The sequence below is a fragment of the Lactuca virosa genome, chromosome 5 (assembly GCF_052849685.1).
Source record: "Lactuca virosa cultivar CGN04683 chromosome 5, Lactuca_virosa_CGN04683_v6, whole genome shotgun sequence".
Taxonomy (NCBI): Eukaryota; Viridiplantae; Streptophyta; class Magnoliopsida; order Asterales; family Asteraceae; genus Lactuca; species Lactuca virosa.
The window spans coordinates 290,849,655-290,862,374 of NC_136430.1; the positions used below are offsets into that span (position 1 = coordinate 290,849,655).

Here is a 12,720-nt window from a genome sequence, read left to right on the forward strand (position 1 = left end):
AAAAGAGAAGAAGAAGTTTATATGTTATAAACTCAAAGTTTATAATATATAAACTTTCTCTTTTACTAAAAGACAAAAGGCTTACCTACTCCAAAATGTTATAAATGACTTATCAATTCATACATTATGAAATAATATGTTATTTGCTAATGAAAATTATTATTTCCAAGAAATAAATAATTTCTATTATTATCATATGTTAATTAGCAATGTCACTTTAACATGATTCTTAGGCATACTTAGATCTTTCATAGTTTGCCTAAATCATGTTGCCATTTCATCATGAAAAATAATATGAAAGGTTGGGAGAATTCCAAATCAAATTTTCTTGCCATTCTCAAGATTATTTAAGAAAAATATTGCGGAATTTGTTCCCAGAAAAATATTGCGGAATTTGTTCACATACTCAGAGTATTCATTTTAAAGAATAATATTGCAGAATTTGTTCCTAGAAAAACATAATAAATATATTATCAAAGCATTTCCAAAGAAATGTATTTTGTTTATATAAAAACTTTGGGATGTCATCGTGAGTACAGAAACATAAGCATAAACAGACCTTACATTCATTTACACTAGTGATTTACATCTCCTTTAATCTCTCAGTGTAATGTAGCTTCGTATCGATACCTGTGATACAAATAAACTGAGTGGGTCAGGTTGGGAAACCTGGTTAGTACATATGGTTTTCATCCCACAATAATAAATTTATTATGTTTCATCATCAAACAAGTATCCCAATTACACATCCCCAATATCTTCTTTATTCTCAAGGATCTACCCTAAGAATCATCTATTCTTCATTTATTTATTCCTAAGGATTGTCCTAAGGAATAGGCACGAAGTCCATCGTTGCCAATGACACAGCTGCCAATGTTATCTATTACGCACAGCTGCCAATATTATCCTTTAGGCGCAGCTGCCAGGATTATGATGTTCTCTGCGCAGCTGCCAATATTATCTTTTGGGCACAGCTGCCATGGTTATGATTTTCTCTACTAGGCGCAGCTACCGATATTATCCTTTAGGCGCAGTTGCTAGGATCTTTAGAGTACATTATAGTTCAAAAACATCTACAGGTTGTGGCGCAGCTGCCAAGGTTCATCTATAGGGCACTAAGTCCATAGTTGCCAATGTTTATCTATATCATCTTTTTCTTTCATTATTCATCTACCCATCTTCACCCAATAATTTTATAGGTATAAAATACATATACAGTTTAAATCAAATAAAACATGTATATTTTGTTCATCCAGCATAGATATAAAGAACACAGATAATATGCACACATAACACGTAATTTATATTAAATACTTGATATATATGTGTAAGATGAAAGTAACTATGCACTCACTTGTTAAAGTGATGACTCGAAATTCGGATAGCGTTTCGCTTCTAACAATCGTCTTTTCCTTCGTTGAAACATAGTATTATTACCACTTCATTTTAGTCTAATGTTTATAGTGACTATTTAAGAGCGACATTGTTTTATAAGTGTTAAACAATACTTTTCAACCACTATGTACAGACATGGGCCAGACATGAAACACCGGAGGGCAGGACCATTTTGGCATTATATCACTTCTGAAATCCAACAACCCTATGCGGCCCTTCAAACCAGAATCCCCGTATCGCGAATAAAAGATATTATAATAACACTTTTTTATATTATATTTTATAATATATATATATATATATATATATATATATATATATATATATATATATATATATATTGTTTATAAGTTCATAATAACAATAATAAACTTAAACATAAGTTATACTTAGAGTAGGGTAAGCATATCTCACTTACCGGGGATTTGGCTAGGAACCGGGCTCTGCGTGGGCAGAACTTCTGAGCCGAAAAGCTCTTCTTCTCGGAGCCTTCTGGAGTTCTGGGGCTTTACTCTAGCACTTAGAAGTTACTAGGTCTTTGGGAGTGTTTTAGAGACAGGTTATAGAGAGAGAAGGGTTATGGTGTGAGATGAAGTCGCAGCCCTCGCATGTTATTTATTGGGGCTGAACTTCGGTTACGAGGGGCGTTCCTCGCATGTACGCAGGGGGTATAAGCGTACGTTACGCGTACGAGGGGGCAGGCTTCAGATATCTGATGGGGCGACGTGGAGACTTCGGAGCCAAATGTGAGACCGCGGGAGGTACCCGTTTCCTACGCGGGGCGTACTCACCCTCGCATCCAACACTTCCAACATTAAAATTTTGCATATGAGCTCCGTTTTCAACGTTCTTTATATTCACGCGTAGGTGGAGACGTACTCTACAACTTTCGTTTAGACTCTGTCGGCTAATTTTGACTTTATTTTTAAAGTTATATTTTAACAGGCCTGGACAGGCAAAGTCCATTAAAAATTTATAACTTTGTCATACGACGTCTGTTTTCGTATTTTTTTTATCGTTGAGCTCCTATTAACGAGATCTTCAATTCTTGTTTAGGTTGTGTCGGCTAAAAATCGGTCGATCTAAAATTCGAATTTCGGGTTGTATACTGCTATGTCAAATCTTAGAAAATCATAACTTCCTCATACGAAGTCAGATTTGGACGTTCTTTTTATGCACGCTCTCGGTTTAACGTATAATATGACTTTATTTTAGATCGCTAAAGCTAAAATGTATTTTATCACAAACCCACTTTTTACGATTCCCGGTGTTGTTCCGGTTTTGCCGAAAAACTTCGACAGGTCATAACTTCTTCGTTATAACTCGAATTTCAGCGTTCTTTATATGTACGAAACCCTTGTGACATATAGTATAACATAGTTAAGATTACTCCTTCTAAATAATCTTTTATAAAAATGTCATTTTTGACGCTCATTGTCTCTAAATTGACTAGCCCGAATCTACGGGCGTTATATGATCTCTGAGGGAGATTTCAGAACCTTCCACTGCATCATAGCCTCGATCTTGGCCGGATTGACCAAAATCCTATCATGGTTAACGAGGTGCCCCAGGAACTGGACCTCTCGCAACCAAAACTCGTACTTCGAGAAGTTGGCATAAAGTCGTTCTCACCTCAAAACCCCCAAAAGCTCCCGAATGCGCTCCTAATGCTACTCTTTGGTCTTGGAATACACCAAGATATCATCAATAAACACAATGATGGAATGGTCAAACATCTGTTTGCATACCCGATTCATCAAATCCATAAACACAGTAGGCGCATTGGTGAGCCCAAATGGCATCACCACGAACTCGAATGCCCATAAAGAGTCCAGAACGTGGTCTACTCCATGTCCTCCTCTCTCACTCTCACCTGATGATACCCAGATCTTAGATCTATCTTGGAGAACCAAGATGCACCCTGCAACTGATCAAAGAGGTCATCAATCCGTGGAAGGGAATAACGGTTTTTCTTTGTTAATTTGTTCAACTCCCAGTAATCAATGTACATCTGGTGCGAACCATCCTTCTTCTTGACGAATAGTATCGGCGCTTCCCAAGGAAAACTGCTCGGTCTGACGAATTGCTTGCCTAGAAGATCCTGCAGCTGAGATGACAACTCCTGCATATCAGGCGGTGCCAAGAGGTACGACGCCTTGGCAATCGGGGTCGCACCTGACACAAGGTCAATCCTGAACTCGATATGCCCCTCGGGAGGCACACCGGGTAACTCCTCCGGGAATACATCAGCAAACTCCCTGACTACTGGAACCTCGAAAACTAAAATTTGATCCCCAACTCGCGTGTCAACCATATAAGCCAAATAACCTGCACACCCGTGTTGAATATACTGGCGAGCCTTGGCTGCCGAACAAAACCATGAACCGACTGTGGTTCCCTCTCCATAAATAATCAGTTCTCCCCCACTTGGGGTTCGAACTACCACTCGCTGGCCCTCACAATCGATCATGGCACCAAACCTGCTCAGCCAGTCCATACCCATTATCACGCACACATCCCCCATAGGAATAGGGACCAGATCAATCGGATAGAGCACCCCGAAGATCTCTAGCACAGAACCCTGATATACCGCAGATGCAGAAATCCCATGTTCGTTGGCGATAGAAACCCGCAACGGACACTCTAGCTCCCCAATAGGCATATCAAGCTCCCTACTGAATGATCAAGATACAAAAGATCGACCTGCACTCGAGTCAAACAACACAAGAGCAAGCAAAGAGTTCACTAGGAACGTACCTATCAGGAGCATATATATATATATATATATATATATATATATATATATATATATATATATATATATATATATATATATATATATATATATATATATATATATAGATATAGATAAGCATAACACAAAACATAATCAACAGAATAATTAATAGAAACATACCAGTCACAAGATCTGGAGCTACTCTGGCCTCCTCGGTAATGAACTGAAAAGTACGACCTCGAGCACTCGGGGGCTCCGCCCTGCCCTGACTCCCATCTGTGATCCTCAAGGTAGTCGGCGCTGGAGCATGCGCCGATCTAGCAGCAAACGATGGGCAGTTGGCCTTCACATGGCCAACCTGGTCGCAATGGTAACAAATCTTGGAGGTGAGTGATGGGGCCTGCTGGCGGCAATCCCTCGCCATATGGCCTTGTCGCCCATAATTGTGGCACCTAGAAGATGATTGGCAAGCACCCTCATGAACCTTGCCGCACTTCCCACAAGTGCAGCCCTTCCGACCCCCAAATCTGATATCAGCGGCCTTGAACCGCTTCGACACACGCTGTGACTGCGTCGGGGCTGGTCTCTGCTCCCTCGTCTGGAGCTCCATCTCAATCTCAAACCGAATGGCGGCCTCCTGCAACTCCAACAATGAACCATAACGTTGAGTGGATACAAACTTCCTGATATCCGTCTTGAGCATGCTCAAGTAACGGGTCATCTGAGCCTACTCAGATGCAGAAAACTCAGGACAAAACATAGCCCTCTATGTGAACATCTTGGTGATCTCCATCACCGAATTAGTCCCCTTCCTCAAATCCAAGTACTCCTGGGTCAACCTCACAGGCTCCACCAACAGAACATATCTAGAACGGAACATCTCCGAGTACTGCTCCCAAGTCACTGCAGTCCTCTGCTCAGGAGAATAATAGATGGTAACAAGTCTCCACCAATCCTTCGCTGCGGACCTCAAAAGGTTCAGAGCACACCTAAACTTCTGGTCAGCTGGGCAAGAGCAAGTGAAAAAACACCCCTCAATGTCACACAGCCACCTCATGGCTATGATCGGGTCCTGAAATCCATCAAATGTCGGGGGCTTCGTATTGTCAAAGTCCCGACACTGGAAGACTCTCCAAGCACCAACCCCAGCACAGGAAAGGGTTGTGGTGGCTGCAGTAGCAGCAGCTCTAGACAAAGAAGCATTCATAATGCTCATCCAAGTACTCCACCATGGTGGTCTTAATAGACCCGAACATCTCTTGCAACTGTGCTCGAAAGTGAGCAACAACCTCCTCCTGAAGAATCTCCCTAATCCTTTCCTCGGACACAAATGGCCCACCCTGACTTTCAGCTCCGATCCCGATCCGGATCCTGCCTCAAATCGTCTCATCATAACCATATTGAAAATAAACCAAGGAGATATCAGAAAACACGCATATCATAACAGGGGAACTAAATCCCAACAAAGCCCTAGGGGTTGTGACTTCCCTGTTATGCGTATAGGTCCTATGCTTTTAGTAGTATGAGCCCATAATACTTCCACACCTACCCGTATTTGTCTCAGAGGATCATCACAACAACCCTAACAATACACACTGGCGTACACATACACTCAATCCTCACTCCCTAGAGGAAGACTAAACATTACAAAACTAGCCGACTAACCCCACACAACACATCCATGAAACTTCCACCATCCCTGCAGCACTCATGTATGCTAATCATACATAACATTGGACCCTATAGACAGTCGAATATATGATCCTACCCTAAGCCATTCATCAGACAAGAACAGGAAATAAGGCCAAACCAAACATTCTCAGGCTATAGAATCTTTTATCCCATCCATTTTGTTAGGTGTGAGCTCATTACTCACAAACATAGATGAAATTGGATACCATATTCATCAAATACTCTGATGGCCTATATTCCTTTATGACTACATCGGCCTAGGAAGCCCCTAGCTGAGTATTCAAACCTTTTAACGGTTCATCAGGTGAGATAATTTCTCCTATAGTAATCATGCAATAGGATATGTGAGGATCGGTAGGAATGGATATGTAGGAATGTAAGCCTACATGGATACTGTGTGGAAACGGTTGGTTTTGAAGGTTTGATAATTAGGAATATTATCATATAAATATTATGGGACTGGAATCCATATGCATCTCACTAGGTTTCCCAACCTGACCCACTAAGTTTATATGCATCACATGTATATAAAGACTAAAGCTACTAGAACTTGATTAGGATGTTGGGTGATTAAGAGACAGTCTGCAATAGTGTTTAGGATCATCAGGTCTTTACCTTGTAACTTATGTATCTATATCGATTATGACATCCTTAGGGTTTTAACATTTTGGAAACGAACAATTGTATTTCAAAATGACTTTTGTATTGGGATTTTCCGCAAATATAAATAAATGATTTTAAAAGCGTAAAGAAAACTTTTAATTGGTTCTAAAAATTAGAGGATGTCTCACAACTGCAACTCAATCTCCCTCCTCCTGGCATTGGACTGCAGCTCAGCCAATGTCCGATATGTGGAGTTCGTTACGAACTCTCTAATATTTTTCTTGAGCATACTCAAGTATCGGGTCGTATATGGATGCTTAGTGGACCCGTACTCTGGGAAGAACATAGCTCTCTGATGGAGCATCCTAGTGATCTTAGTCACCGTCTCTATCGGCCGTCGGAGCGACAAGTACTCCTAAGCTAATCATTCCCTCCCTACCAAAGGAACATACTCCTGCGGAACATCTCAACAAACCGATCCCATGTCATTGCGGCCTTCTCCGTTGGTGAAAAGTCAACAATCACGAACATCCACCAGTCCTTCTCTCCCAAGCGAAGTAGGTTCAGCGTAAAGTGAACCCTCAGATCATCCGGAAAGGAGCAGGTATAAAAACACCCCTCAACATAAATGATCCACCTCATAGCTGCAATTGGGTCCTGGACCCCATCAAATTTTTGGGGCTTTTTGCTGTTGAACTTCTGAGACTGTATCAAATCGCCCCCGTGGGATCTCGTGGCGGTGACAACTGTGGTGGCTGTGGTAACAACAGCCTCGGTGACAGCAGTGTAGCACTCGTCAAACATCTCAATCATCGCAGTCTTGATAAACCCAAATTCCTACGGGATAGCCTCCCCGACTGTCACGGCCACCTCAACGGCAATGATCCTACATATCTCATCATCATTGATACCCTGCCTCTCTAGGCCACTAGAGCCTGAACCTCAAGTAAGCACCATATTGAAATATACAAGGAAAAATGCCAAAACCATATTAAAAGTACAAGCAAGCATATAAACCAATCAACTCCTAAGTACCCTCGAGACTCCTCCTAACTCACATGTTGATCCTATGGTTTCAGTAGTATGGGCCCATACTACCTTCCACACCTATCCGTGATTTAGATTCCCTCTCAAGGTCCTGAGTCACAAACACACTGCTTCCAAGGAAGCAGCATGCATACACCTAGGTGCTCAAAGGAACGCATCTAAACCCCTAGATACACATCTTAGATTCCCAATCAGCTACAGCTCTACTCTGCAAGAAGTTTATACTAATCCCGTAAATGGCTCCGTGTAAACCAATTGTACTTAAGCCAGACTTAATAGACATTCGAATAAAAGATTCAACCCTAAATCCACAACCAAACAAGGAACATGAAGTAAGGCTAAACCAATCATTCTAAGTCTATAAAATCCTACCTATGTACAACCATGTAATTTACACAAAGCAATTAGCAATCTTAGCTTCAACCCTAGCAAAACATCCACATGTAATCTCCTAGGCTATAAGGCATCACAAAGTCAGGTGACCCTATCCTGAAACTCCTGAGGGATCCTTAGTCTATCACTAGCATACATTCCATTCAACTCAATTAACAAGAACTACAATACAACATATAACATAGATATGGATATTTTGGGAGATCAATTCCTTGAGCTCCGGCTTACTGTTATACTCACTTTCCTCGGTCTTTTCCTTAAATTTCATTCTTTTTATGAAAATGTTTTTCTTAAACTTTTAAATCCTTAGTTTGAGTCTGGAATCCGACGAGTGTTCATCCAACTCTCTCAAACCAAGGCTCTGAGACCAACTTGTAACAGACTAATTTTTCCAAAAAAAAAAATCATTTTTATTTTAGAAAAAACCTCAAGTATCATAAAACCAAATCAATAAGAATTTGAGGTGTATCAATTCATTCATCCCAAATCAGAGTATCAAAATATGATAATCATAAAATCTGCAAGCCAGAGTGTACAGTCAAGACTTCACCTTCCCGCAATCATCTAAAGTACCTAAAACACATTTAATCCACAACTGTAAGCATAAAGCTTAGTGAGTCCTTCCCAAAATATCCATACAACAAAACATAATAAATGAATATGGATTATCAACAACCCTAGAGACTATTAGTAATCCCGGTGGGCTAACGGCATGCCCTGTGGATTAACAACCCTAGAGATTACTAGTCACATACATAAATACAACACATGCAAATGTAGTAAGAAGACTCACCTTGCAAATAGCAACTAGAAATACAATAGCTCTCACACACACACAAGGTAGACAGGAGCAACAAGACATCTAACAGCTAGTAAAGAATACCATCTCAGTCTATACCCTTAAAATCCTAGTTTGACCCCAATGTCAACAATAGTCAAAGTTAACGGCCAACCCTACTATGCCCTACGTACAAGCTACTATACACATGGCGTAAAACTTAGGTGGCTACGGGCCAAAACCAAGCTACGCCTAGCATAGCAAGAATTATACCCAACGTACTGGTCTAAATGCCAAAAGTTCCAATATGCTCTTAATACAAAAAGTTAGCTCCTCAAACTTCCAGACATGAACCAAATGGACGACTTAATGGATAAAGTCTTTGACTTTATCCATTTGCATGCCATAAATGAGCCATAAACCAAACCCTAAGTCCATGAAGTGCACTAATTCTCAAGATGTCGTGCATGGGGTAGATAGGAGTAATCAAGCTCTCAAATTTATGATTCAACAACCCCAAAAACAGCAAGAAATGGTCTTTAAATGGTTTGGAGTAGATCATACTCAAAAGAACCAAAGTGATGGGACAAAATGCATACAAATGCATAACTAACTAGATCTAGCATGAGAGATTGCCAAGATGGGAACTTTATACCATCTGGAGGTGAAAACAAGATGAATGATCTGGATGTACAAGGCTTGGATATCCTAGATGCTTCTCCAAAGGTCTTCTCCTTCAAGGGTGTATACAAGAACACTTTGAAACCTCAAGGTCCTAACAAAAATAGTTAGGATTTCGAAGGGATTGGATGGGAGGATGGAGGTTGGGTATGAAGAGGCCCTCAAGAGGGTTAGAGCCTTCAAATAGGCGCACAACACCGAAAATTAAGGTTTTTGATCCTGCGTACTACGTGTTGCGTAGCTAGACTTACACCCAACGTAAGTCCTTAAATGCCCGTATGAAGTCTTTCTCCTACACCGAGTGTAGGAGGCCGTCCTACCCCTCGCGTAGGACTTAAAAATACACTTAATGCCAAAAATAATCCAAGGAAAATCATACCTATGGGTTCAGGTGTTACAGTATTTTCACTCAAAAATTATGTTTTCCTGTTTATGATTATTCGTTCGATCATATTCATAGTACAACAAATGTAAATATCTACTTTTTTTTTCAAAAAAATAGTTTTTTTTTTCAGAAAAGTATTATTAATTTGGCCTAATTTATGAAAAATATTTTAACTTTTACCGGTTATTGGGTTTCACATCTACCACTTTCTCCCAAAAAAACCTAAAGACTTTTCCCTTAATTTGAGGAAAATATTTGGTAATCAAGATTTTTCTGTTCAAAAAATAAAATTTAATACTTTTACATAAATTATAACATAAAATAATTTTTAAAAAATAAAATTTTATTTTTAGACATTTACCTTATAATTAAACTTAATACTATTACATAAATTATATTTCTACATAAATGATGCCATAAAATAAAATTTGATACTGTGGACATCTATAATAGGGTTTACTAGAAGTTACGTAGATGGTAATTACGATTGAATAAGAGTTGAATGAAGTATGGTTGATAACATGGATGAATGAAAAAAATTGTATGATGATTGATTGGTCCAACGGAATTAAATATTTTTTTAATTAAATTCCAAACCAAATATCATGTAATAATATTTGTATATTATTTTTGTATTTGATAATTTTTTTATTTAAACCACAAATTAAACTTAAAATATTTTCAGGTATTTAATATATAATGTATCATATATTTTTGATGTCGTGTCTTTTCAAATCAGTAATAAATTAATAAATCTAGTGAAAGATTTAAAAATGAAACCCTATAAAAACGGAATATATTAGTTTCAAATCTATTACAAACTAATTTTGACGACATTATACACATTATTTTTGTAATAGGTGCTGCATTGTATGTTTTTGGTTTCGTAATTTTTAATTAATATATTATTAAGTTTTGTATCTTTTATTTTTAAATTTATAGAAATGTTTAAAATAATAATGGTGATAATGTAAAAATTCATTAAACTTTAAAAGGTTAAATGAATTATGGATATTATTAGAGAGTAAGTTGAATAGTCATTGGAATATTGATGTGACAATGATGTGGCAATCCCTTGAACTATTTATATTTTTATTAGACCAAACGGTATATGTTGCATGAGATCGTTTTGTGGTATACGTGGCCATGAACCACAATCGTGCACACTGTCCCAGTGTGTCGTCATGAGTCGTGGCCATGGCAATTCGTGATTGCTACAACGATAGTGCACGGCCAATGGGATTGAGGCTGCCGATTCGACCATTCAACGGTCGTCTTTGTGAAGTTTTTTTTTTTTTTCAAACTCATTACCTATATAAACACAATACATAACTCTCACCTTTCATCAAATTTTATACTCTCATTCTCTAAAACAAAAAAAAAAACATGGATTTCTTTAAGAATTTTGACTGGGATGACGGCGGTGAATTCATCTCGAACTTCTTCAACATTGTGCAACACATTTACGATGAAGAAAGTTCAAATGTTGCGCGTTCAAGGGAGGTCTTCAATCGGGATCGTCAAGCCGCACACAACTTGTTGGTACGTGATTACTTTGTTAATAATTATCTTTACAATGATGACTCGTTCAAACGTCGTTTTCATTTAAATAAGGCTATACTTTTACGTATTGGTAATGCTATAGATGCCCGTTATGATTTCTTCAAACAAAAACCCAATGCTAGAGGAAGAATGAGTTTTAGTAGTATACAAAAATATGCGGCTACACTTATGTATTCGAGATACGGTATAGCATTTGATGCAGCCGACAAGTACTTGAAAGTATCAGAGAGGACCGCAATTGATTGTGTAGATTGGTTTTGTGCATGTGTGTATGAGGTTTTTAACAAATAATATTTGCATAAACCTATTTCACGTGATATTGAGAGATTATATTTGGATCGTGAAGAGAGACATGGATTTCCAGGTATGCTTGGTAGTCTGGATTGTACGCATGCGGCTTGAGAAAAAATGTCGAACTACATGGTGCAATGAATCACTTGAGGAGATATAGGTGAACCAAATATAATCCAAGAAGTTGTTGCATCTCAGGATTTGTGGATATGACATTCGTTTTTTGGAGTTACGCGGTTTAACAATGACATTAATGTTCTTGGTCAATCTCCTCTTTTCAACGATATTTAGACCGACAAAGCACCTAATATATCGTTCACGGTGAACGAACATTCATACGAATACGATTACAACATTTGTGATGGGATATACCCTGATTATTCTACATTTATGAAGGCATACTCGGTTCCTCGAAGTGAAAATGCAAAGTTGTTCACAAAAAGGCAGGAATCGGTGACAAAGGATATCGAGAGGGCATTTGGAGTCCTCAAGCAAACATGACATGTAGTGAAATATGTTGCACGACTCTGAGATAAAGATAGACTTAAACAAATGGTCGAAGCATGTATTATAATGCATAATATGATTATTGAAGATGAAGATCGAGCGATTTGCACGTATGATCTGGACAACGTTGTCATCCCGATTGAAGATTTCGTTCCTGGAATGACTGTATTTTTAGCACGAGTTGTTGAAATTCATAACGGTGAAACGAGTTTCAATCTTGAAGAATATGTCGCGGAACATTTGTAACAACTTAACATGAACGGAAATTAGTTTTTTTATGTTTGTTTTTTTATTCTAGATTATTTAAGTAATGTAGTTTTTGATATTAATGTAATGTTTTTTTTATTATTGAATGAAAAACTAGTTAAAAAAATTCTATGTTTTTTTTTAAATTTTAAAGTTGTATTTTTATGGTATTTTTGAATTAAAAAAAATAAAAAAAAATGATGTGGAGTGGAGTGGTAGTGATGGGTATCTCATAAGTTTAGTGATAGTTAGCGGTGATGATGTGACACCGACCAACGTAGTGTTTAGTGACAAGTGACAGGTATAACGGATGACTTTAACTATTGATGTCCTAAATTCTTGAAAGTTGTATAAATAGTTATTATTTTTTTTAACGTCGTCAATTTATTAAAAAGAAAAAAA

General features: G+C 38.2%; 1 protein-coding gene across 1 annotated transcript; it reads left to right on the top strand.

The window, feature by feature from the left end:
• The first annotated feature begins 11,097 nt into the window (after window positions 1-11,097).
• On the top strand, window positions 11,098-12,066 carry LOC145112899 (uncharacterized). The gene is made up of 2 exons (XM_079049015.1): window positions 11,098-11,550; window positions 11,857-12,066. The coding sequence occupies exons 1-2, from the start codon at window positions 11,098-11,100 to the stop codon at window positions 12,064-12,066; spliced, it is 663 nt and encodes a 220-aa protein (XP_078905141.1).
• The last annotated feature ends 654 nt before the right edge of the window (window positions 12,067-12,720 follow it).

Bases quoted from the DNA above. Each gene is read 5' to 3' on its own strand.
- LOC145112899 (XM_079049015.1), top strand. From the start codon at position 11,098: ATGGATTTCTTTAAGAATTTTGACTGGGATGACGGCGGTGAATTCATC. The intron at 11,551-11,856 runs GTTTTTAACAAA...AACGATATTTAG, and splicing joins TTTGTGCATGTGTGTATGAG to ACCGACAAAGCACCTAATAT.